The 23,889-nt window shown below is 42.9% G+C and overlaps 1 protein-coding gene across 3 annotated transcripts in view; it reads left to right on the forward strand.

Moving 5' to 3' along the window:
- SCUBE3 (signal peptide, CUB domain and EGF like domain containing 3) overlaps positions 1-23,889 on the forward strand; it is a 1,252,506-nt gene that overhangs the window by 637,223 nt on the left and 591,394 nt on the right. For all 3 annotated transcript variants that reach the window (XM_075335886.1, XM_075335887.1, XM_075335888.1), the window contains 2 exons: positions 14,386-14,499; positions 14,672-14,833. In XM_075335886.1, the coding sequence (XP_075192001.1) occupies positions 14,386-14,499; positions 14,672-14,833 (276 nt within the window). The remainder of the gene's footprint in view (positions 1-14,385; positions 14,500-14,671; positions 14,834-23,889) is intronic.

The following is a 23,889-nucleotide window of genomic DNA, read 5'->3' on the forward strand; positions in this document are numbered from 1 at the left end:
TATTTATTCACGTTTAGATAGCTCACAAATGCCTCCAAGTCCGCCTGGTCCCCATCCCATATAATCAGTACATCATCTACAAAACGTAGATATTTTCTGATGTGTTTTATATATGGGTTTCTAATATTATAGATAAGTTCTTCTTCCACTGTAGCCAGATATAAATTCGCAAACGTGCATGCTACAGGAGTTCCCATAGCTACTCCGCTATGTTGGAGGTACCAGGTATTGCCGAACTTGAAGGCATTATGTGATAGAACGAAGTCTAAAGATTCCTCTATAAATTTAATCTGTGCAGGACTTTCCCCTATCCTTTTCAGTCTATCAGTAATTACATTAACCCCAAGTTGTTGTGGTATGCGGGTAAATAAACTTTCGATGTGCAGGGAGACCCATTTAAAAGAGGGTTGCTACTCAAAATTTTCAAGTTGTTGGACTAAAGCTCCTGTATCTCTAACAAAGGAAGGGATGCAAAAAAGCAATGGGTGCAGTAACCAATCCAAATATTTGGAAAGTGCTTCTGTTAGTGAACCTACCCCTGATACAATGGGTCTCCCTGGTGGTGCAGTTGTGGACTTATGAATTTTAGGGACCGCATACCAGTGTGTTTTATTTGGAAATAGAGGTAAAAGTTTTTCCGCTCTGTTTTTGGTTAAATAGCCTGAAGCTACTTGTTTGTTTAATAGGGTACGGAGTTTTTCTTTGAACTTGATGGTGGGATCACTTTTCAGTGTTATATAGACTTCAACATTATCTAACTGGGAATGTGCTTCTTTTAGATAATAATCTGTGTTTAGCAGCACCGTAGCACCGCCTTTATCTGCTTTTCTTATTGTCAGATTTTTTAGCGATTGTATTTTTTTCAAGGCATGTTTTTCAGCACTGGACAGGTTGTCTGGCAGGGAGGGATACTTTTCCGCTCGGATTTCACGGAGTACGATTTCCTGAAACAGATCTATATTATTTCCTTGTGTTACAGGAGGAAAAAAGGTAGATTTTATTCCATCAGTGAAAAATGAGGAATGATCCCTTTTATTATTAATATTTTGATCCGCATCGGTCTCTTCAGCTGTGAGATCGATATTATCATCCGCAATGCTTAATAACAGCATTGCGTCATATTTCACAGACGCAGATTCAAGATCATTGTAGCAGAACCCGATAGGGTCACTGCTACATTGTTTCTCTGCTGAAGAGGCCATCACTGGATTTCTCTGTGTGTTTTTAGTAGCAAAAAACTTTTTTAAATGTAACTTGCGACAAGCTTTAAAAAGGTCAGTCTCAAAGTCCACAATATCGAAGGGCTCCGGGACACAAAAATTGAGCCCCTTTTCCAGCACGGCTATCATTTCTGTGTCTAATACATAGTCAGTAAGATTGAATATTTTCTGTTTGGTCGGCTGGATTAGGCTCTCCACGCTACTTTCTTCCTTTTGCCTGTCAAAGCTGTACTTGTGTTTGCCTCGACCTCTCCTCGTGCGTCTTCTAAAGTGTTACTCGGTTGCTTGAATGTAGTATCCTCACTGAGCCTCCTTTTTGATGGTGGTGGATCATCCAAACCACTATAGTCTGAATCAGTTGTCCATGCTGTTTTTCTGTAAGTGCCCTTATTAGCACTTTTCTTTGATCTATTTTTTTTAAAAAATGGTGTGTTGTCAGAATTTTTATTCCATTTAAAAATGTTGTTTGTTTCATAGTCTGTTTTGTCCCGTAGAAATTTTTCCTTTTTACGTTCCTTCACCACTGTTTGGAAGGGGATTCATTTTTTATCCAAGTTGTTTAAAAAAGGGGCCAAAGTGAACTGTGTTTTATAAAGTCCAGACTAGAGTGTGCTCACTGCACTTGTAATAGATTCAACATATGGGGAAAGCTGAGAAGAAAAAAGGCAGGGCAGTACTCTATATAGTCAGGATCAGTTCACAACCAAGCATGCCACTGCTGTACACTCTGCCGGTAATGCGTTTAACTGTTTTTTGCCAGGATAATTACAACTCCGTGGTGCTCATATACAAAGTGCATATTACAAGTGCAGTGAGCACACTCTAGTCTGGACTTTATAAAACACAGTTCACTTTGGCCCCTTTTTTTATGCGTTTACTTTGCCATGGAGACTGAGCAGATGGAGGCAGCTGGCTCTGTGGAGCAAGATATTTTTCCGGGGAGAGAGGACGCCAGCAGGTTCTTTTTAGACTGCAATAATAAAGCAGACACTGATGTTATGAGCACAAAGTCTCTGGAACATAAAATAGCCAACCTAGCAGAAAAGGAAATCTCACTTTTTTGGTCAACGCAGTCTTTGCACTCCTATAAGGAGTGTAACCGGGTACCCCGAGGTCTAAGGGTCATGAAAGCCATCTCGTTTTATCAAGAGGATATGGACTTCAAAAAACAATGGGAGCAAGTCCATATGGAAAGTTCCTTGAAATTTTTGGACATAGTCTTACAAAAGAATGAACAAGAACATGAAGCAGTCACAGCTGAGCTAGTCAGGCTCAGGCAAGAGCTGGAGACTAGAATTCCAAAGGATCAATGGAAGCTATTTTTAAACAACTTGGATAAAAAAATTAATCCCCTTCCAAACAGTGGTGAAGGAACGTAAAAAGGAAAAATTTCTACGGGACAAAACAGACTATGAAACAAACAACATTTTTAAATGGAATAAAAATTCTGACAACACACCATTTTTTTAAAAAAATAGATCAAAGAAAAGATTTGTTAAACCTGCTAATAAGGGCACTTACAGAAAAACAGCATGGACAACTGATTCAGACTATAGTGGTTTGGATGATCCACCACCATCAAAAAGGAGGCTCAGTGAGGATACTACATTCAAGCAACCGAGTAACCCTTTAGAAGACGCACGAGGAGAGTTCGAGGCAAACACAAGTACAGCTTTGACAGGCAAAAGGAAGAAAGTAGCGTGGAGAGCCTAATCCAGCCGACCAAACAGAAAATATTCAATCTTACTGACCATGTATTAGACACAGAAATGATAGCCGTGCTGGAAAAGGGGCTCAATTTTTGTGTCCCGGAGCCCTTCGATATTGTGGACTTTGAGACTGACCTTTTTAAAGCTTGTCGCAAGTTACATTTAAAAAAGTTTTTTGCTACTAAAAACACACAGAGAAATCCAGTGATGGCCTCTTCAGCAGAGAAACAATGTAGCAGTGACCCTATCGGGTTCATGCCTTGAAAAAAATACAATCGCTAAAAAATCTTACAATAAGAAAAGCAGATAAAGGCGGTGCTACGGTGCTGCTAAACACAAATTATTATCTAAAAGAAGCACATTCCCAGTTAGATAATGTTGAAGTTTATATAACACTGAAAAGTGATCCCACCATCAAGTTCAAAGAAAAACTCCGTACCCTATTAAACAAACAAGTAGCTTCAGGCTATTTAACCAAAAACAGAGCGGAAAAACTTTTACCTCTATTTCCAAATAAAACACACTGGTATGCGGTCCCTAAAATTCATAAGTCCACAACTGCACCACCAGGGAGACCCATTGTATCAGGGGTAGGTTCACTAACAGAAGCACTTTCCAAATATTTGGATTGGTTACTGCACCCATTGCTTTTTTGCATCCCTTCCTTTGTTAGAGATACAGGAGATTTAGTCCAACAACTTGAAAATTTTGAGTAGCAACCCTCTTTTAAATGGGTCTCCCTGGACATCGAAAGTTTATTTACCCGCATACCACAACAACTTGGGGTTAATGTAATTACTGATAGACTGAAAAGGATAGGGGAAAGTCCTGCGCAGATTAAATTTATAGAGGAATCTTTAGACTTCGTTCTATCACATAATGCCTTCAAGTTCGGCAATACCTGGTACCTCCAACATAGCGGAGTAGCTATGGGAACTCCTGTAGCATGCACGTTTGCGAATTTATATCTGGCTACAGTGGAAGAAGAACTTATCTATAATATTAGAAACCCATATATAAAACACATCAGAAAATATCTACGTTTTGTAGATGATGTACTGATTATATGGGATGGGGACCAGGCGGACTTGGAGGCATTTGTGAGCTATCTAAACGTGAATAAATATAACATGTTTTTCACATCCGTATTTGGTGAATAAATCATTGAATTTCTGGATGTAAGGTTGTCTGTCATAGAGGGAAAAATTACACGCAAACTGTATAGAAAGCCCACAGCAGTAAACACATTACTACACCATAAAAGTGCACATCCCAGACATGTCCTTCAATCGATACCATACAGTCAGTTCCTGCGAGTTTATAGAATTAATAATGACCCTGTGAGGCTGTCCAAACAAATTGATGATCTGACATTGAGATTTCTGGAACGTGGTTACCCACAGTCCGAGATTGTATTGGCACAGGAACGAGCCTGGGAAAAAAATGCCATAGGGAATAGAAAAAATCAACCAAGACACCCCCAGACTAATAATAATGAAACACAAGCTAAAACGCAACAACGGTTTGTGTTTAATTTCACATACGGTCTGATGGATAAGATCATTCGATCCATCATTAATAAGAACTGGCACATCATAGAAAAAGAAAAAGAATTATCAGAGATAGCCAGTAACAGACCTTTTATTTCCTATAGACGTACAAAAAATATTGGAGATGTCTTGGTTAAAAAACGATACGTTCCCCCCAAAACATGGTTGCATGACACAGGACCAGTGGGTAACCACAGATGTGGAAATTGCTCTTTTTGCCAATATCACGTAACAGAAAAATCCTTTAGAGTAGGCGATATATGGCACACAACGAAACAACTAATTACATGCTGAACAAAAATGGTGGTCTATATCGTCTTCTGCCCTTGCGGCTTCTTTTATATAGGGAAGACAATTAGACCACTGTTTATAAGGTTCAGAGAACATCGGAATTCCATCTCCACGGGGTTAGGTGCTACTCGATTGATCAATCATATGATAATTACACATAATGCAGACTGCAATTTATTAACCTTTGCTGGACTGGAACTGGTGGAAACACCAGTAGGGGGTGGTGATACCCACAAACTACTGCTCCGCAAAGAAGCTCAATATATCATGAGATACAAGGCTATGAGCCAAATTAGCTTCAATGATAAAAACGACTTAGTAGTCTTTTTAGGCTAAATGAATTTTTATTTGCTTCGTTGCCTGCCATACATTGCACTCTTCAGTTTGTCACATCACCTGTATAGGTTTTGTTTTTAACATTGTTTTAATCACTCCCCTTTTGATGACAGCTTGACTTGCTAATTTAAATATCAGTATGTGATGTCACAATTAATCAGACCCGTCGAAGCACCGCAGGTGTGCGAAACGATCGTCGTCTACACGTGCTGCCTGTTCCTTCCCTCTCCCCTCCCTGCACAGCATGTAACTCCGATGCCTGAATAAAAGGTTTTTCCACACAGCAAATAACCGGTGAGTGCTCATATTTTTTCTTACCTTTTATGCCTTGAACTGTTGTAGTGTGATTATTGTGTTGACAGGTGTCTTGTATACAGGTAACGGGTTCCAACAGGTGCAATTAATTTAGGTAATGAGTGGAGGGCTTCTTAAAGAAAAAATAACAGGTCTCTGAGAGCCAAAATTCCTGCTGGTTGATAGGTGATCAACCACTTATTTCATGTTATAAAATTCAAATTTATTATTAATTAATTATTTAAAAATAATAGAAAGTGATTTTCTGTATTTTTTGGGGGAGGGATTCTGTCTGTCACAGTTGAAGTGTACCTATGATAAAAATTACAGACCTCTCCATTCTTTGTAGGTGGGAAAACTTGCAAAGTCTTCAGTGTATCAAATACTTATTTTCCACTCTGTATATAAAAAAAAGAAGTTTTTTTTAATTTTAAAGTTCAACATCTAGATTCCTTAATAAATCCTCTCTGACATCAGATATGAAACAGTCCCAAAATGATATTAGGCATGAGTAATGGGATGTCTCTCTTCAAATTCCTTTATATGCACTACTCACAAAAAGTTAGGGATATTTATGGCTTTTAGGTGAAATTTATGGAACACGTATAAAAACGTTCACACTACAGTGATATTTTATCATGAAAGTAGGGTATTTAGAAGGATGGAATGGTGATTTACTTATCTCAAACTATTTATGTCAACACAAGCCCACAACATTGGATATAACACCCAAAAGAATGTTCAATAACTTGTCATGTGGCCTTGAGCATCAATTACAGCTTGACAAATGATGTCTCATGCTGTTCACAAGTTGAGTTATTGCCTGCTGAAGCATAGCATCCCACTCTTCTTGAAGGGCGGCTCTCAGGTCATTGAGGTTCTGGGGTACAGAGTTACAAGCCTCTACATGGTGACTCAGCTGATCCCATAGGTTATCTATGGGATTAAGATCTGGAGAAAGTATAGGCCACTCCATTTGAGGTACCGCAGTCTTCAGCAGCCATACCCTAATGATGGAACCTTGAGGAGCTGGAGCATTGTCATCCATAAAGATGAAATTAGGCCTTTTTTGTTCATGCAGAGGCACAATGACTGGATTAATGATGCTATTCAAGTAGTAGCGGCTGTCACTGTACCATTCACAGAGGGTTGGGCAGTTGTGTATTGACTAGACACACATGCCCACACTGTAACACCACCACCAGCAAAGGCTCAACTGGTGAGAACAGTGGCTGATGCATTGCACTCCCCTTGAGATCTCCAACACCATTAGCGGCCATCATTTTTGCGCACCATGAATCGACTTTCATCAGTGAACAGCACTGAGGCCCACTAGTCTCTCGTCCAGCGTAGATGATGCCTATGCCTGGTGGTGTGGTTACGTACCCTTGCAGGTCATCTAGTACACAGACCACGCTGATATAAATGGTTTGAGTGATCTGATGTTACACTTGGGTGCCTTTCACCTTCCTTAAATGTGCCTTGAGTTGTGTGCCATTGATTATCCGGATCCAAAGGACATAGTTAACAATGAAGTGGTCATCAGTTTGGATGTCCATTTCTTGCCTTTCTGTGACTCTTCCAATCTCTCTGTTTCTCTGCTAAAACCTGCTGATGACACTCTGTGACACTCTAATCTAAGTGGCCATTTCCATCTGAGAACATCCTGCTTGAAGAGATTCTTTTGATCAATTATTAGGTGTCATCTTGGTCTCATGATGTCAAAATGTAAAGAGCATGATGAGGAGGTAGACTGTTTAAATACCATTTCTAATTGAACTCTGAAATTTATTGGGCGATTCATGGATCGAACACCTGTTGTAAATTTTGCCATTAAGCTCCTTGTAAGAGAACAGCAAGTTGTGTGCAAAAAAAAATACTGAAACATTGAACAGCTAGACATGAACATTCAAAAGTTTAGAGGTCACATTAAGTTCATCTGAAAAGGTTAGAGGGCATTTTAGGATCATCCTGAAATTTCTCACAAAAGCCAAATATCCCTAAGTTTTTATAAATAGTGTAAGTCTTCGAATGCAGCGATTTGTGTGGGTTTCCCCCTTTGGTCCCTTCTTGGAGTTATTTATCTTGTAATATGTGCTTTCCATTGATTATTTTCAAGTGATTTGGATACTAATTGTTAGTTTCGTTATTCTTTATGCATACATTTTCACGGTTACATGTACTGATTTCACTATTAGCACTTTATTATTGGCTTTATGGTCATATTTTTGCTATTAATTACAGTCATATGAAAAAGTTTGGGCACCCCTATTAATGTTAACCTTTTTTCTTTATAACAAATTGGGTTTTTGCAACAGCTATTTCAGTTTCATATATCTAATAACTGATGGACTAATATTTCTGGATTGAAATGAGGTTTATTGTACTAACAGAAAAAAAAGCAAAAGTATTGGCACCCTTATCAATTTCTTGATTTGAACACTTCTAACTAGTTTTTACTGACTTACTAAAGCACTAAATTGGTTTTGTAACCTCATTGAGCTTTGAACTTCATAGGCAGGTGTATCCAATCATGAGAAAAGGTATTTAAGGTGGCCACTTGCAAGTTGTTCTCCTATTTGAATCTCCTATGAAGAGTGGCATCATGGGCTCCTCAAAACAACTCTCAAATGATCTGAAAACAAAGATTATTCAACATAGTTGTTCAGGGGAAGGATACAAAAAGTTGTCTCAGAGTTTTAAACTGTCAGTTTCCACTGTGAGGAACATAGTAAGGAAATGGAAGAACACAGGTACAGTTCTTGTTAAGCCCAGAAGTGGCAGGCCAAGAAAAATATCAGAAAGGCAGAGAAGAAGAATGGTGAGAACAGTCAAGGACAATCCACAGACCACCTCCAAAGACCTGCAGCATCATCTTGCTGCAGATGGTGTCAATGTGCATCTGTCAACAATACAGCACACATTGCACAAGGAGAAACTGTATGGGAGAGTGATGCGAAAGAAGCAGTTTCTGCAAGCATGGCACAAACAGAGTCGCCTGAGGTATGCAAAAGCACATTTGGACAAGCCAGTTACATTTTGGAAGAAGGTGCTGTGGACTAATGAAACAAAGATTGAGTTGTTTGGTCATAAAAAAAGGCGTTATGCATGGAGGCAAAAAAAACACAGCATTCCAAGAAAAGCACTTGCTACCCACAGTAAAATTTGGTGGAGGTTCCATCATGCTTTGGGGCTGTGTGGCCAATGCCGACATCGTGAATCTTGTTAAAGTTGAGGGTCGCATGGGCATTGATTCAACTCAGTATCAGCAGATTCTTGACAATAATGTGCAAGAATCAGTGACGAAGTTGAAGTTACGCAGGGGATGGATATTTCAGCAAGACAATGATCCAAAACACCGCTCCAAATCTACTCAGGCATTCATGCAGAGGAACAATTACAATGTTCTGAAATGGCCATCCCAGTCCCCAGACCTGAATATCATTGAACATCTGTGGGATGATTTGAAGCGTGCTGTCCATGCTCGGCGACCATCAAACTTAACTGAACTGGAATTGTTTTGTAAACAAATATGGTCAAATATACCTTCACCCAGGATCCAGGAACTCATTAAAAGCTACAGGAAGCGACTAGAGGCTGTTATTTTTGCAAAAGGAGGATCTACAAAATATTAATGTCACTTTTATGTTGAGGTGCCCATACTTTTGCACCGGTCAAATTTTGTTTAAATGCGGATTGCACATTTTCTGTTAGTACAATAAACCTCATTTCAATCCAGAAATATTACTGAGTCCATCGGTTATTAGATATATGAAACTGAAATAGCTGTTGCAAAAACCCAAATTGTTATAAAGAAAAAAGATTAACATTAATAGGGGTGCCCAAACTTTTCATATGACTGTATATATATTTCAATCTAGAGTGATCTTATAACACATGTTACATATTTATTATTGTTGCATGTCATTGTTGTATAGTTATTTACATATATTTAACCTCATAACGACGGCCGTACGACTTAAAGCGGCGGCAAAACAGGGTACTTATTCTGTTCCGCCGCTTTAAAGCGGCGGCCCGAAAAAACCCTGTAGCGCCCCCCAGCGACCGAAAATCTCGGGGGTTTCAGCTACCGGGGGTAGCTGAGACCCCCCAGATTATGAATCGGGGTGTTTTTTTTGGACCCCGTTAATGTGATCGCCGGTATACACCGTATACCGACGAACACATGAAAAAAAAAGAAATGGCCGGTAAAACTGATTTCTTTTTCATCTGACATGATCAAACATGTCAGATGAGAAAGAAATCTAACCCCCTAGTGCCCCCAAAGCCCCCGGTACCGGAGAGTCCCCCCACCCCCACCCCTACCCCCACCGGACATCCAAAATGGCGCCGAAGCGCACAGAAAACTGCCGCCGGCGCCGGCTCTGCAGTCATTTCCCTCCGATCTGAAATGATCAAACATTTCAGATCGGAGGGAAATGTCCTCCCCCTGACCCCTCCTCCGGTCCACCGGAGCCCTCTGGTCACCGGAGCCCCCTCCGGTTCTCCAGAGCCACCACCCCCCTCCCCCCTCCGGAGCGTGGAAGATGGCGGCGCACAGCGCGCGGCCGCCTTCATTCTGCTCTTTCTGCCGCATGTGACACGTCACATGCGGCAGAAAGGTGTCCCCAGGTCCCACTAGGTCACCCCCCGTAACCCCCCCCACCCCCAAGCCCCCGGTTATACGTTACCTGTCTGCCGCTCCGGGCCCGCGATCGCCGCCTCCTTCTTCAATGCTGGCGGCGCATGCGCAGACAGCGGCTGTCAGCTGGATCCCTGGAAGCAGGGATCCTGCTGACGTCGCTGATGCACAGGCTCCACTGTGGACCGGGGGAGGGTGAGTGCAGTGATCTGCAGCCACACTCCTCACATGGAGAGGCTGCTGTTCCAGAAAATGGGGGGTACGTTCTGTGAGCGTGCCCCTCATATTCTGGAATGAGGTTACTGCAGGTCACTCTGCCCTAGGTTGGACCGGGGCAGTGTGAGTGCAGTATTCTCAGATTACTGCACCCACACTGCTCATGGAGAGCTTGCTCTTCCAGAAAATGGGGGATACGTTCCCTGAACGTGCCCCCCATATTCTAGAAGATCCAGAGTCGCCGAGGGACCTCCAAAATGGATTACAGCGACCGGAATTTCTTTATTTTCAATAAATTGGTAAAAGAGGAATGTTTCGGGGAGTGTTTTTTCAAATAAATTTTTTTTTTGTCTTTTTTTTTTCTATTACTGACTGGGTTAGTGATGTCGGGTATCTGTTCAGATGCCGTGACATCACTAACCCCAGGGCTTGATGCCAGGTGACATTACAGCTGGTATCAACCCCATATATTACCCCGTCTGCCACCGCACCAGGGCGCGGGATGAGCTGGGGCGAAGCGCCAGGATTGGCGCATCTAATGGATGCGCCACTTCTGGGGCGGCTGCGGCCTGCTATTTTTAGGCTGGGAAGAGTCCAATAACCATGGCTCTTCCCACCCTGAGAATACCAGACCCCAGCTGTCCGCTTCACCTTGGCTGGTGATCTAATTTGGGGGGGACACCACGTTTTTTTTTTTTTTAAAAAACGCCTTGGGAGCCCTCCAAATTGATCACCAGCCAAGGTGAAGCTGTCAGCTGTGGTTTGCAGGCTACAGCTGTCTGCTTTACCCTAGCTGGCTATCAAAAATAGGGGGGACCCCACGTCGTTTATTTTAATTATTAATTTTTTGGGGGGCTAAATACAAGGCTAGGCACCCTTTAGTGCCACATGAAAGGCACTAAAGGGCGCCAGCTTAGAATATGCAGGGGAATGGGACGTTATATTTGTTTGACATCTATCCATTCATCCATTGTAGCATTTTACGCTGTGTGCCCACAATCAGGGTTTGCAGCGTTTTGGGCGCAGAGTGTTTTCCCTGCGTCCATAGCGCTGCGTTGTGCAGTAGAAGCACAGTGGAAGGATTTTTAGAAATCCCATGCCCAATGTGCTTCTTTTCTCCGCAGCATAAACCGACCTGTGGCGCAGCTTCCCGAGCCTCAGCATGTCAATTTATGCTGCGGAGACAAGAGTGTTCTCTGCAGGTAGCTTAGAGCTCCACAGCAGCCTGAACCCAAATCATGGGCATGGGCAGCTGCGTTCTCCCGTGGACAACACTCACATTTCTGCAGGAGGCTGACACTGTGTACTAGACGCCGTGTCGCTGGCTCATGGCCACATAGCCTAACAGTGAGACATTTGTTGCTACAGCAACATTTTTGTGAAGTACCTGTGGATTCAAAATGCTTACTATACTCCTGAATAAAATCCAGTTTCCAAAATGGGGTCACTTGTGGGGGTTTTCTGATGTATAGGTACCCAAGGGGCCCTGCTAATGTGACATGGTGCGCGCAATTTATTTCAACTTTTCCAGAATTCAAATGGTGCTCCCTCCATTCCAAGCCCTCCCATTTATCCAAACAGAGGTTTTTGGCCACATGTGGGGTATCCCTGTGCTCATAAGACATTGGATAACAACCTGTGGGGTCCACGGTTTGTTGTTGTCTCTTGAAAAAGTGAGAAATTTGATGCTAAAGCAACAGTTTTGTGAAAAAAATGAAAATTTTCAATATGGCAACCTAAGCTTATCAAATTCTGTGAAGTACTCGTGGATTCAAACTGCTCACTATACACCTTGATAAAAGCCTTGAGGTGTCTTGTTTCCAGAATGGAGTCACTTTTGGGGGACCGCCACTGTTTAGGCACCTCAGGGGCTCTCCAAATGCAACCTGGCGTCCGCTATTGATTCCAGCCAATTTTGCAGTCAAATGGCACTCCTTCCCTTCCGAGCCCTGCCATGCGCCCAAACAGTTGATTTCCACCACTTATAAGGTATCACCAAACTCAGGAGAAATTGCACAATAAATGTTATGCTGAATTTTTTCCTTTTACTCTTGTAAAAAAAAAAGCTACCTGGTTGAAATAACAATTTTGTGGTAAAATTTTATTTTTTTTTTTCATGGCTCAACGTTATAAAATTCTGTGAAGCACCTGAGGGTTCAGGGTACTCACCAAACATCTAGATAAATTCCTTGAGGGGCCTAGTTTCCAAAATGGGGCCACTTGTGCGGGGTTTCTGCTGTTTAGGTACCTTAGGGGACCTCCAAATGCGACATGGTGCCCGCAATCTTTTTCAGCCAAATTTCCTTTCTAAAATTCAAATATTGCTCCTTTCGTTCCAAGCCCTCCCATTTGTCCAAACAAAGGTTTCAGACCACATGTGAGGTATCACCGCACTCATAAAAAAGTGGTTAACAAACCTTGAGGTCAAATTTTTGGAATTACCTCTTGAAAAAGTGAGAAAATTGATGCTAAAGCAACATTTTTGAGAAAATTATTAAAATTTTCAATATGACAACGTAACGTTAACAAAATCTGTGAAGTACCTGTGGATCTAAAATGCTCACTATACCCCTAGATAGAAGCCTTGAGGGGTCTAGTTTCCAAAATGGTGTCACTTGTGAGGGATTTCTTCTGTTTAGGTACCTTAGCGGACCTGTAAATGCAACATGGTGCCCGCAATCTATTTCAGCCAAATTTGCTTTCCAAAATTCAAATATTGCTCCTTCTGTTCCGAGCCCTCCCATTTGTCCAAACAGAGGTTTCTGACCACATGTGGGGTATCAGCGCGCTCATAAGAAAGTGGGTAACAAGTTTTGAGGTCCATTTTGTTGTGTTATTTCTTCTAAAAGTGAATAAATTTGGGTTAGAGCAACATTTTTAGGTAAAATTTAATTTTTGCTTTTTTTCATTCCACATTGCTTTTGTTCATGTGAAGCACCTGAAGGGTTAATAAACTTCTTGAATGTGGTTTTGAGTACTTTGGGGGGTGCAGTTTTTAGAATGGTGTCACTTTTGGGTATTTTCTGTCATCTAGGCCTATTGAAGTCACTTCAAATGTGATGTGGTCCCTAAAAAACTGGTTTTGTAAATTTTGATGTAAAAATGAGAAATTGCTGATAAACTTTGAACCCCTCTAACTTCCTAACAAAAAAAAATTTTGTTTCCAAAATTGTGCTGATGTAAAGTAGACATGTGGGAAATGTTATTTATTAACTATTTTGTGTCACAGAAATCTCTGGTTTAACGGTATAAAAATTCAAAAGTTGAAAATTGCTAAATTTTCAAAATTTTTGCCAATATTCAATTTTTTTCATAAATAAACACAAAAAATATTGTCCTAAATTTGGTACTAACATGAAGTCCAATATGTGACGAAAAAACAATCTCAGAATCACCGGGATCCGTTGAAGCGTTCCAGAGTTATAACCTCATGAAGTGACACTGGTCAGAATTGCAAAATTTGGTCTGGTCATTAAGGTGAAAATTAGCTCCGTCACTAAAGGGTTAAGGGGTTGTCTTTTTTTTTAATTGTTTTTAATTATGGAGTTCTTTAGTGTTTATAAAATGTATTGCCCTGTACCTCTGAGTGTGCAGATTTTTTCTGCATTGATGTTTTATCTCTGGCCTTTGCTGGTACAGCTCTGTAACATAATCATTATCAGAAAAAGCTAAGCTCCTGACCCCCCACACACTAGCACCCCAGCAAAGATATAGGAATAAAAGGAGTATTCCAGAAAGCATAAGCTATTACCTAAGCACAGATGGCCAGACCTCCAATGAGCCCCAGAACAGGGGACTTAGATGTCCCTTTTAAATGGAGCAGCAATGTGCATGCTCAACTCCCTCTCCATTTATTGTGGGACTACAGAAAATTGTCGATTACAATGCTCGCTTTCTCCCAGCACAAGGAATCTTTTATATTTTGCATATATGAAATTGTGAGGAACCTGCTTATAGATCACATCTTATATAAGATCTAATGAAACATATTTTCTTGTTCATAGGAAGCAGTAGTACTAATTCTTTCATTGAAGTTTATAAAATCTAACTTGTTTCCTTAGTTTAATGGAACCTAATAATAAATACCTTCCTACATTCCTAATATTGTATTTTTTTTTTATAATTAGAGACAATGGTGCCACCCATTAAACAGAAGGCATCCTTCAAACTCAAGGATTCCAGATGTGACCTGCGAGTGCGTGGCAGATCAACACGAGGGGAGGAAAACACAAGACATGGAAGTATGAAAAATGGAGGAGAAAAGTGGTAGGAAGAGAGGATGAGAAGGAATGGTGGAAAAAGTAGCAAGAATGAATATCGGAAGAGGAACGTTATGTTAGGGAGGGATGGAAAAACAGAAATAGGATTATATTTCTCCCTAGCACACACTTATACATTTTGTCTTGTTCTCAGGTGCCACTGCACCATGTTCAGACTGTCAGCTGACCTATATACATTTGAAGTGTGACTCTTCTTGGAAGGCTACACACCGCAGCTCACGATCAATATTCAATAAGGAAGTAACAAGAATCTCACTTGAACTTGAAGCTGAAGTCAAAGTGGATGAAACCACAGGTAAAGGTTGTCATTTTTTAAAGGGAACCTGTCACCTAGAATATGCATTCTGACCTATTAGCAGACGCATATTTGCCCTAATTACACCTCCCTACCCATCCCTGTGTTATAAAATTGTATAATATGAAAGTAATAAAAAACATTTTATTACCTTCATATCTTGTATGTAAATAGCCCCTGTGGGCGTGATACCATGGAGCGATGTCCCCGTCTCTCATTCTATCCTGCACACATTGCAGCAGGCTTCTCTTCCGGGCTCTCCTTGTCAGTTTCAGACGCGCACTGCGCATGGTCTGAAGCTGGAGCGTGAACACCCAGAAGAGAAGCCTGCTGCACTACACGCAGAATAGAATGAGAGACGGGGACGTCGCTCCATGGAATCACGCCCACAGGGGCGTGATACCACGGAAATATGCAGACGTCCATAGGGCAAGGCGCCGCCCCTGTGTCCACATTCCCTGCTATTTACATACGAGATATGAAGGTAATAAAACGATGTTTATTACTTTCATATTATACAATTTTATAACACAGGGATGGGTAGGGCGGTGTAATTAGGGCAAATATGCATCTGCTGATAGGTCAGAACGCATATTCTAGGTGACAGGTTCCCTTTAATTAAGTGGTATAAGAAAATGTTAATAATTAGTTATATTTATATATAATTATATAGAAAGTTTTCCCATATATAAATGGTGGACACTAAGGCTATGTGCGCACTGAGCGTTTTTCACGGCATTTTTGCACATTGTTCGGGTGCGTTTTTGGGCTCAAAACTGCATGACCTTCCTTCCTCAGCAAAGTCTATGACTTTTCATTTTTGCTGTCCACACACAGCTTTTTTTTTAGCTGCGTTTTTGAGCTAAAAAAAAAAATGGACATGTCAATTCTTTCCTGCGTTTTACTGCATCTTTCACCTATGCAATGCATTGGAAAAACCCAGCAAAATGGAGCCAGAAACGCACCAAAACGGGGTAAAAACGCATGCGGGTGCGTTTTTGTGCGTTTTTTGCCGCCAAAAACGCAGCGTTTTTGAGGAGTTCAAAAACGTCATAGTTCGCACGTAGCCTAAGTATCTGTTTTCTGTAAGTGTCTAGGGTTTTCAATGGCTCACAAGTAGAAGTGAGAGTAAATGTTGGTTCAGCAAAAGTACAACAAACTGAAATATAGTCAATCACGTTAGTCATGTCATGTGAGGGAACATATGAACACAATGGCGTCGTAAATAGTACATTCTCTAAATGGGATATAGCCAACGATGGGGTACAACACGGATCTGTGCTAGGACCAATTCTTTTTAATCTCTTTATTAATGACCTTGTGGATGGGATTGATAGTAAAGTTTCAGTCTTTGCTGATGACATCAAACTATGTAGGATATTAAAAACTGACCTTGACAGTACAATATTACAAAATGACCTGGATAAGATGTCACAATGGGCAGACACTTGGCAAATGACATTTAACTCTCCGTCACATACAATATCGGTTCTAACGAGTTCACATACAATGTGACTGTCAGGCGCAGGCTAGAAAAATACCTATAATATCTAATGTTTGCAATTTCAGTGCTCTAAAAGTGATCAGTGACCTTCATAGGGATGTAATAAAAGAGACTACACATAATCAGGTGCAAAAAAACCCCATTTACTTAACATAAAACTAATAACTCTGAAATACAAACATTTCAAAACTCCCGCCAAATAGTCCCCAGTTCGACTCTGTCAAAAAACTCTACAAAGAAAATTCATGGAAACAAACTTAATTTTAAGGTACCTTAAGTACTATTAAACACATATGCAATCAGAATTAGATCCTGAAGTTTCCCCAGAAAAATTACACTTGCAAAGCATATGATGAATAAAACCATAAAATACCAACCTTATTGAGTGTGACGTGTTCACATACAATGAGCCTGAGAGATTAGCGCAGTTATATCTGTCCTCCTGAAGCTCTGCAAGCCAACTGTGGTATGAGGTTTCACAGAGCTGCTAGAGACAGGAGACTACCTGGAGGGAGGGGATTTCCTCACAATCTGGTGAGGAAGGAGAAATGAAAGTAAAAGAGATGTGCCTGTCAGGCCTATTGTATGTGACAGAGGGTTAAATTAAATCTGTCACCAGGTTTTTGTTAGTTAATCTGAGAGCAGCATAACGTAGGAGTAGAGACCCTGATTCCAGCGATGTGTCACTCACTGTTTAATCAGCAGTAGATTATTGTTGCATCCTGGCAGGTAGTCCAGCATATTCATGAGCTCTGTATAACTGCTGGATCTGCAGCAGAAAAAACATTGATTTTATCAAAATGACAGCAAACAGCTCAGTAAGTGACACATCACTGGAACCAGGGTCTCTGTCTCTACATTATGCTGCTCTCAGATGGGGTAGAAAAAACCTGGTGACAGATTCCCTTTAATGTTGATAAATGTAAGCGTAATGCACCTACGATGTAGTAATCCTATTGCTGCATATACATTAAATGAAAGTAAATTCGGGAACAGGAGAAAGACTTGGGTATTATGGTTACAAGTAAGCTGAACAGTAGTTCTCAATGTCAAGCTGCAGCTGCAAAAGCAAACAAAACTCCAAGGTCTTGTCTGTGGATTACGTTGGTCCTGCAGGGGTGTTTTGCAGGTTAAGAAATTGATGAAAGACTGTTATTTTTTTGCTAAAAAAGATTTTTTCTTTGTGTTTTGTGTTTATTTCTTTGTACTTACACAATTAGTAATGGGGGTGTCTAATAGACCCCTTCTCATTACTAGCCTCGGGCTTAATGACAGCTGTAATTTTTTGACAAATCACAGCTATCATTAACTCTTTATAGTACCCGAATTGCCATCGAACAAGGGCAACTGGTATGAGCCGGTTAAATGCTGGAATTGGTGCACCTGATGAAAGTGCCAATTCTGGGGCAGCTGCGGGTTGCTTTTTTTAGGCTGTGGAGGGCCCATTAACCATGAGCCTCCCCAGCCTGACAATACCAGCCCTCACAATGTTTTTTTTTATCATTTATCTAAATAATTAAAAAAAATGCATTGGGTCCCTCATATTTTGATACACAGCCAAAATAACGTGCACAGCTGAGGACTGCAACCTGTAGCTGTCTGCTTTATCTGTTCAAGGTATCAAAATACATGGGACCCTATGCCATTTTTTCCAATTATTAATTTATTTTTACACTCCACTTCTTGACCTAAACAGCTAGTGTGAGGGCAACCAATCACATTCACCGGCACCGAGGGTGGGCTGTGGAAGCAGTGAATATTCAAAAGGGTTAATGATCAAACTCCTGAGGAGTGGGACAGCTTGCAGGAAACCCGGTAAGCATAATTCTCCTGCTTTAATGACGCACATAATTTTTTTTTTCACATTGAGTATTTGCTTGCAGACATTGCTGCACCACATCTCCAGCTCGCAGGAAAAAAATGCACCGAAACTGCATCAAAACACATGCGATATTGGTGTGTTTTTTTGCCAGCAAATGCAGATTTGCTACAGAAATGTCTGCAACCAAATACTAAACGTGTGCACATTGTTTAGTATGGTAATCCGACATTGCATTCAATGACCTCATCTGAGGTGAAGTCACTGAGTTCAGTAAGATCACCTCAGGTCAGTTTATTTGAGGTCACAGCTGGGGTACCATGGTAACCCCAGCTGTGACCTCAGGTGATGTAACTGAAGTCAATGCCGGATTACCATATAAGTATTTGGTTGCAGACATTTCTGCACCAAATCTGCATCTCCTGGAAAAAAAAACACACTAATACGTCATGTGTTTTCATGCAATTTTGGTGCGGTTGTTTCCCAGGAGCTCCATAGTTGGTGTAGAAATGTCTGCAACCAATTTTCAATGCCCGCATATCACCTAATCTAGTAATCCGGTGTTGAGTTCAATGACTTTACCTGAGGTGAGGTCTCTGACATCAATGAGTTAACCGCAGGTTAGTTCACCTAAGGCCACAGCTGTGAAATCCCAACTGTGACATCAGGTGAACTCACTGACATCACTGCTCTCTCACAGCTGTGGCTCCATCATGTGTCCATGATGCTACAGTGACCTGTCATGTTTTCTAATGTGACCATGCACTGCAACTGTAGCAGAGCCGGAATTGTCATGGGACATTGTGTCTGTGGATTACGTTGAACCTGCAGTGGTGTTGTGGGGGTTAATAAATTGGAGGAAGAACGTGTTTTTTATTTTATTTTTAAATAAAAGATTTTTCTCTGTATTTTGTGTTTATTTCTTTTGACCTACAGTTATAGGGGAATTTCATAGACCCCTTCCTATTACTAACCTTGGGCTTGATGACAGCTGGGATTTTTTGACAATTCACAGCTGTCATTAACCACTTATATTACATCGATTGCCACCGCTTCAGGGCAATCTGGATGTGCCGAGTAAAGTCTTGGAATTGTCTCATCTAATAGATGCGACTATTTTGGGGCTGCTGTGGACTGCGGATTAACTATGGGCCTCCCCAACCTGAGAATACCAGCCTCCACCTGTCTGCTTTATCTTGGCTGGATTTCAAAAATGGGATGACCTCACAATGTTTTTTAAATGATTTATTTAAATAATAATAATAAAAAAACCAAAAAAAAAACCAACAAAATGCATGGTGTCCCTGGCATTTTGATACACAGCCAAGATAATGCACACAGCCTGGGACTCCTGCATGTAGCTGTCTGATTTATGTGCGCTGGGTATCAAAATACGTGGGACCTTGTGCCATTTTTTCCAATAATTTATTTATTTTTAAACTCCCCTACAGGGACTTAAAGAGCTAGTGTGATTGCAACCAATCACAGATGTCAACACAGAGGGGGGCTGGGGAAGCAGGACTGTAACCAATCATATACACTGTCACAGATGGTGTGTGAGGAAGCAGTGCATATTCATGAACTTTAATAATCAGACCAGGAAACAGTGTGACAGCAGCAAGGAAACTCAGCAAGTATATCTCCTGTATATCTCCTGCTCTAATCCCCATAATACTTTGAGAACATTACTCCCAGAAACCAAAAGTGAGTCAGAAATGCTTCCAGGCATCTTACTTATGCTGTTCTCATCCAGATTCAACCCTTTTCCATCCATTGTATCATTTTTACAGTCCTCCCACACCTACTTCAAGAGTTCTCCAGAAAATTATTTGAGTTTCCCATTGACTTGCATTAGGTTAATTATTCTATATGAATACATGAATAATAGAAACTATTTGGCAAGAAGAATACGAATATTAACTATTCGTCCATCTCTGATGACAACTACAAATAGAACATTCCAGTCTTACATCTTAGCCAGCCATATTAGCTTAGCCATAACCACCTGGGACCCAGTGTCCAGAAGGGTGTTCATCGGGATGCCATCCAGCACGATTGGTAGGACCGGTCGGCCTCCCACATATTTGTCCCGACAGTCGGTTGGGTTAGTCCTCCCCACACCCGAGGGTCGATCTTTAGCCCTGGGTACCTGTGGGTCCGGAGAACAGTCCCGACCATAGTGTCCTGCCTTGTCACAACAGCGGCAAATCGGCTGCCCGGCAAGGTCACAGCGATCACTAACCCGCCCCCGGGCCGAGGGGTATTCCCTGCGTCGTCACCTTGGTGCACCATCTGGTCTGGTGGCCAGCCTGGTGTGCGTGGGCTGTGGAATTATTTGCATAGTTTGCACAGCCTTGGCGAGGGTGGCCACGGTCATTGACAGTTCTTGGACCTGAAGCCTCAGGTCTGTGGAGAAATCACCACCCATGGTCTGGGCATCCGCCTCCACGGTGGTGTGGGTGCGGGGCGCCACCTCTGGGTGTGTGATGGTGAGGAACCGGGTTGGTGTAGCGCTGTCCAGGGTCAAGTCTTGCAGCACCCGGACGGCCTGGTCCTTGAAGTGGGCGAAGTCTAAGTCAAGGTTCTGTAGGGCCAGTATGCGCAGCTGGGTCCAGTGAGCGCCGGACAGGAGCCCCTTGATGAACTGCTCGGTCATCAGTCGGCTCCCATCACGCACGCTCCCGGAATCCACTTGTTTCACAGCCATCAGTGCCTCTTGAAAGTTATAATCCCATACACTGTTCTGCACCCTCTGCTTACACCCGAAGAATTGCACTTTTATCTCCACTGCCATGCAGGTGTCAAAGGTGTCCTTCAGCCGAGCCAGAGCTTGCTCCACAGTCCGTTTGTCGGCGTCCAGCCAGGACTTGGCCTCTTGCTGGGCCGGTTAACTGACCAATTAGTATGCTCACTTTCTGGCTTTCCGTCAGGGGATATAAATCAAATAAACTGCTCAGTCTCTCTTGGAAGTCACTCAAGGTATGTGACTCTCCTGAATATTGTGGCAGCCACGTCGCTCCTGGCATGTAAGACATGAATAGTGGCATTACCAGTGCTGTGGCTACCGTGGCAGCTGTGTTCCCTTCCTGGTTGGACATTTTTTCCCCATTGGTGAACCTCAGCCAGGTTCCGTGTCTCACTTGGTGAAGCGGGGGTTAATTCTCAGCTGTTCTAGCAGCGGGGTTCCTCTTCGCGCCTTTTCTTCTCACGCAACATAGTTAATGGTGAACGCCGCCTTTGAAGAATATATTATACATAGTTCTATAAGATGCATAGTACCCGTTGTTTGGGGCACGGAATCCTGTTTGTGACGCCAAAATGTAGCACCCACGTGGCAGGGGTTATATTCTCGTTGCCGGGCCGGTGATGTCAGGTCTGGTGTGGCCCTGCCCGGCTTCATTGCCCCGAGGTGTACACCAAAAGGGATGAAGGATGGTGGGAGTAGTAGTTGTCTCATGACGCCACATGTGGTGTGCGGCCAGGGATTAGCCGCCGCTGCAGGTGCTGTCCTCTGGGGCGGATGGTGTCGCAGCTGGAATGGTTTAGCTCCCCACAGGTGGAGCAGGCCCCAGGGTGGGTGATGGGGTGGTAGTCTATGGTATTGTACAATGGGGTGCGGGGCTGAGGATGCCGACACTAACTGGACGACATAGGCCAATAGTTTCCTTTACCTTTTACTGGTCAGATGTTATGGTCCCAGGTTACAGTGGTCCGGTGAGCCGGGAAGCAGTGAGGAATCTCTTCTTTGCCAGGTATGTTGGAGGTCTTCCTTAATACGCTCTGAATGTGGGTCGCTGTGGCCTGAAGCAGCACAACATCTCTATTCCTAGATGTGATTTGCTTTGTCCCTTGTGGCGGGCAGTGCGAGCCGGATGTAGGGCCCGCTTATATTTCTGCAGCCCCGGGCTCTATTGTGCTACTTTGCCTTGGGAGTCTCTGATGGGCCTGGCGATGTGGAATCTCCTGCACTCCGGGGTTTACTGCTGGGCCATTAGCACTCGACAGTTGAGGACTCCGGTCTCCTGATTCAGCGCTTGGTCCTGGAAAGCTTGCAGACAGCTCTCGAATAGCGACCGTTCTCTTTTACTGCTACTCCAGTTCTCAGTTTTCTTTTTCTGTTCCTCTCTCTTTAACCCCTACCCAGCCCAGAATGCACAGGAAAGTTCACCCCAAACAGGACTTGAGCTCCCCCTTCTGGCCTGGATTAGGAAGTGTTGTGTGTGATTGTACCTTGACATAGAGATCTCCCCGCTGCTTCCAGGCATAGCATTGCCCTCCAGTGAGGAGAACAACGCCACTGTGGCTCCCATGACCACTGGAGTGCCACACGCACTACATGGGTTTCAAGCCAGGACTTGTACATGTGGTGGTGATGTGCACTATGAAGCCAGGTATATGAGTCCTGGCTTCAAACCCATGTAGTGCACATGACCAAAATTACAGGATCATGCTCACTGAGCTGAAATACAGGACTTGGATGCGATGGCAGTAGAGAATTGAGCATGACCATCCTCTGATGCTGTGCATTCATTAGTATGTTAGCACGCCCACAGGGGTGTACTGGCATGCTAAGGGGCCGACTAACCAGGGGAAATCACACTCAGGGGACTAGTCCCTGGCCTCATTAGCTTATGATTAAAAATCTTAAGAAATACTCTTTCTAAAGATCTCTTTATCTATACTAGTGTACACAGGGACGATTAGGCAGGGAATAGCACTGCTCATGGTTCTGGGTGCATATTTTGCCTGACAGGTCCCCTTTAAGATACTTAAATCTTTCAACTCACTTTTGCCTATCTAACAAATGGAGCTATAAAGATATACAGAGCTCAGCATTCAGAGAACGGCTAGATCTGCTGCAGATAGTGATTTTGCTGGAATCAGGATCCTGCCTTTACATCATGCTGCTCTCAGAAGGGTATCAAAGTCATTCCCTTTAAGAAAATAGCAGCCATATTCAACATGAAAATCTCCAATTGCCACTAAGACAAAAAACAAAAGCTATTTTCCATGGGAGTTGGAAGTTTCGCCCCCAGCAGTTCACCCCCAGCAGTTCGCCCCCAGCATTTTGCCCCCAGCAGTTCGCCCCCAGGTACACTATTCCCCCGAACATTTCGCCCCCAGCATTTCGCCCCCAGCATTTCGCCCCCAGGATGTTTCACCCCCGCACATTTCGTCTCCACACATTTCGCCCCCGGATGTTTCGCCCCCAACAGTTCGCCCCCGGATGTTTCGCCCCCAGCAGTTCGCCCCTGGATGTTTCGCCCCCAGCAGTTCGCCCCCGGATGTTTCACCCCCAGCAGTTCGCCCCTGGACACTTCGCCCTCGCACATTTCGGCAACAGCAGTTCGCCCACGGATATTTCGCCCCCAGATGTTTCGGCCAAAATTAGGCAGGGAATTTTGGCCTGGTGTTTTAGCCTTAAGACCTCTTTCACAGTAGGCACTTACCCAAGTGCTAAGCACTGGAAAATCGCTAAGAAGATGTTTCGCCCCCAGCAGTTCGCCCCCGGATGTTTTGCCCCCAGCAGTTTGCCCCCGGACCTTTCACCCCCGGATGTTTCGCCCCCAGCAGTTCGCCCCCAGGATGTTTCGCCCCCAGCAGTTCGCCCCCAGGATGTTTTGCCCATTTCGTCCCCGCACATTTCGCCAACAGCAGTTCGCCCACGGATATTTCGCCCCCAGCTTTTTGCCCCCAGATGTTTCAGCCCCAAATTAGGCAGGTAATTTTGGC

This window comes from Anomaloglossus baeobatrachus, chromosome 2 (assembly GCF_048569485.1).
Source record: "Anomaloglossus baeobatrachus isolate aAnoBae1 chromosome 2, aAnoBae1.hap1, whole genome shotgun sequence".
Lineage (NCBI taxonomy): Eukaryota > Metazoa > Chordata > Amphibia > Anura > Aromobatidae > Anomaloglossus > Anomaloglossus baeobatrachus.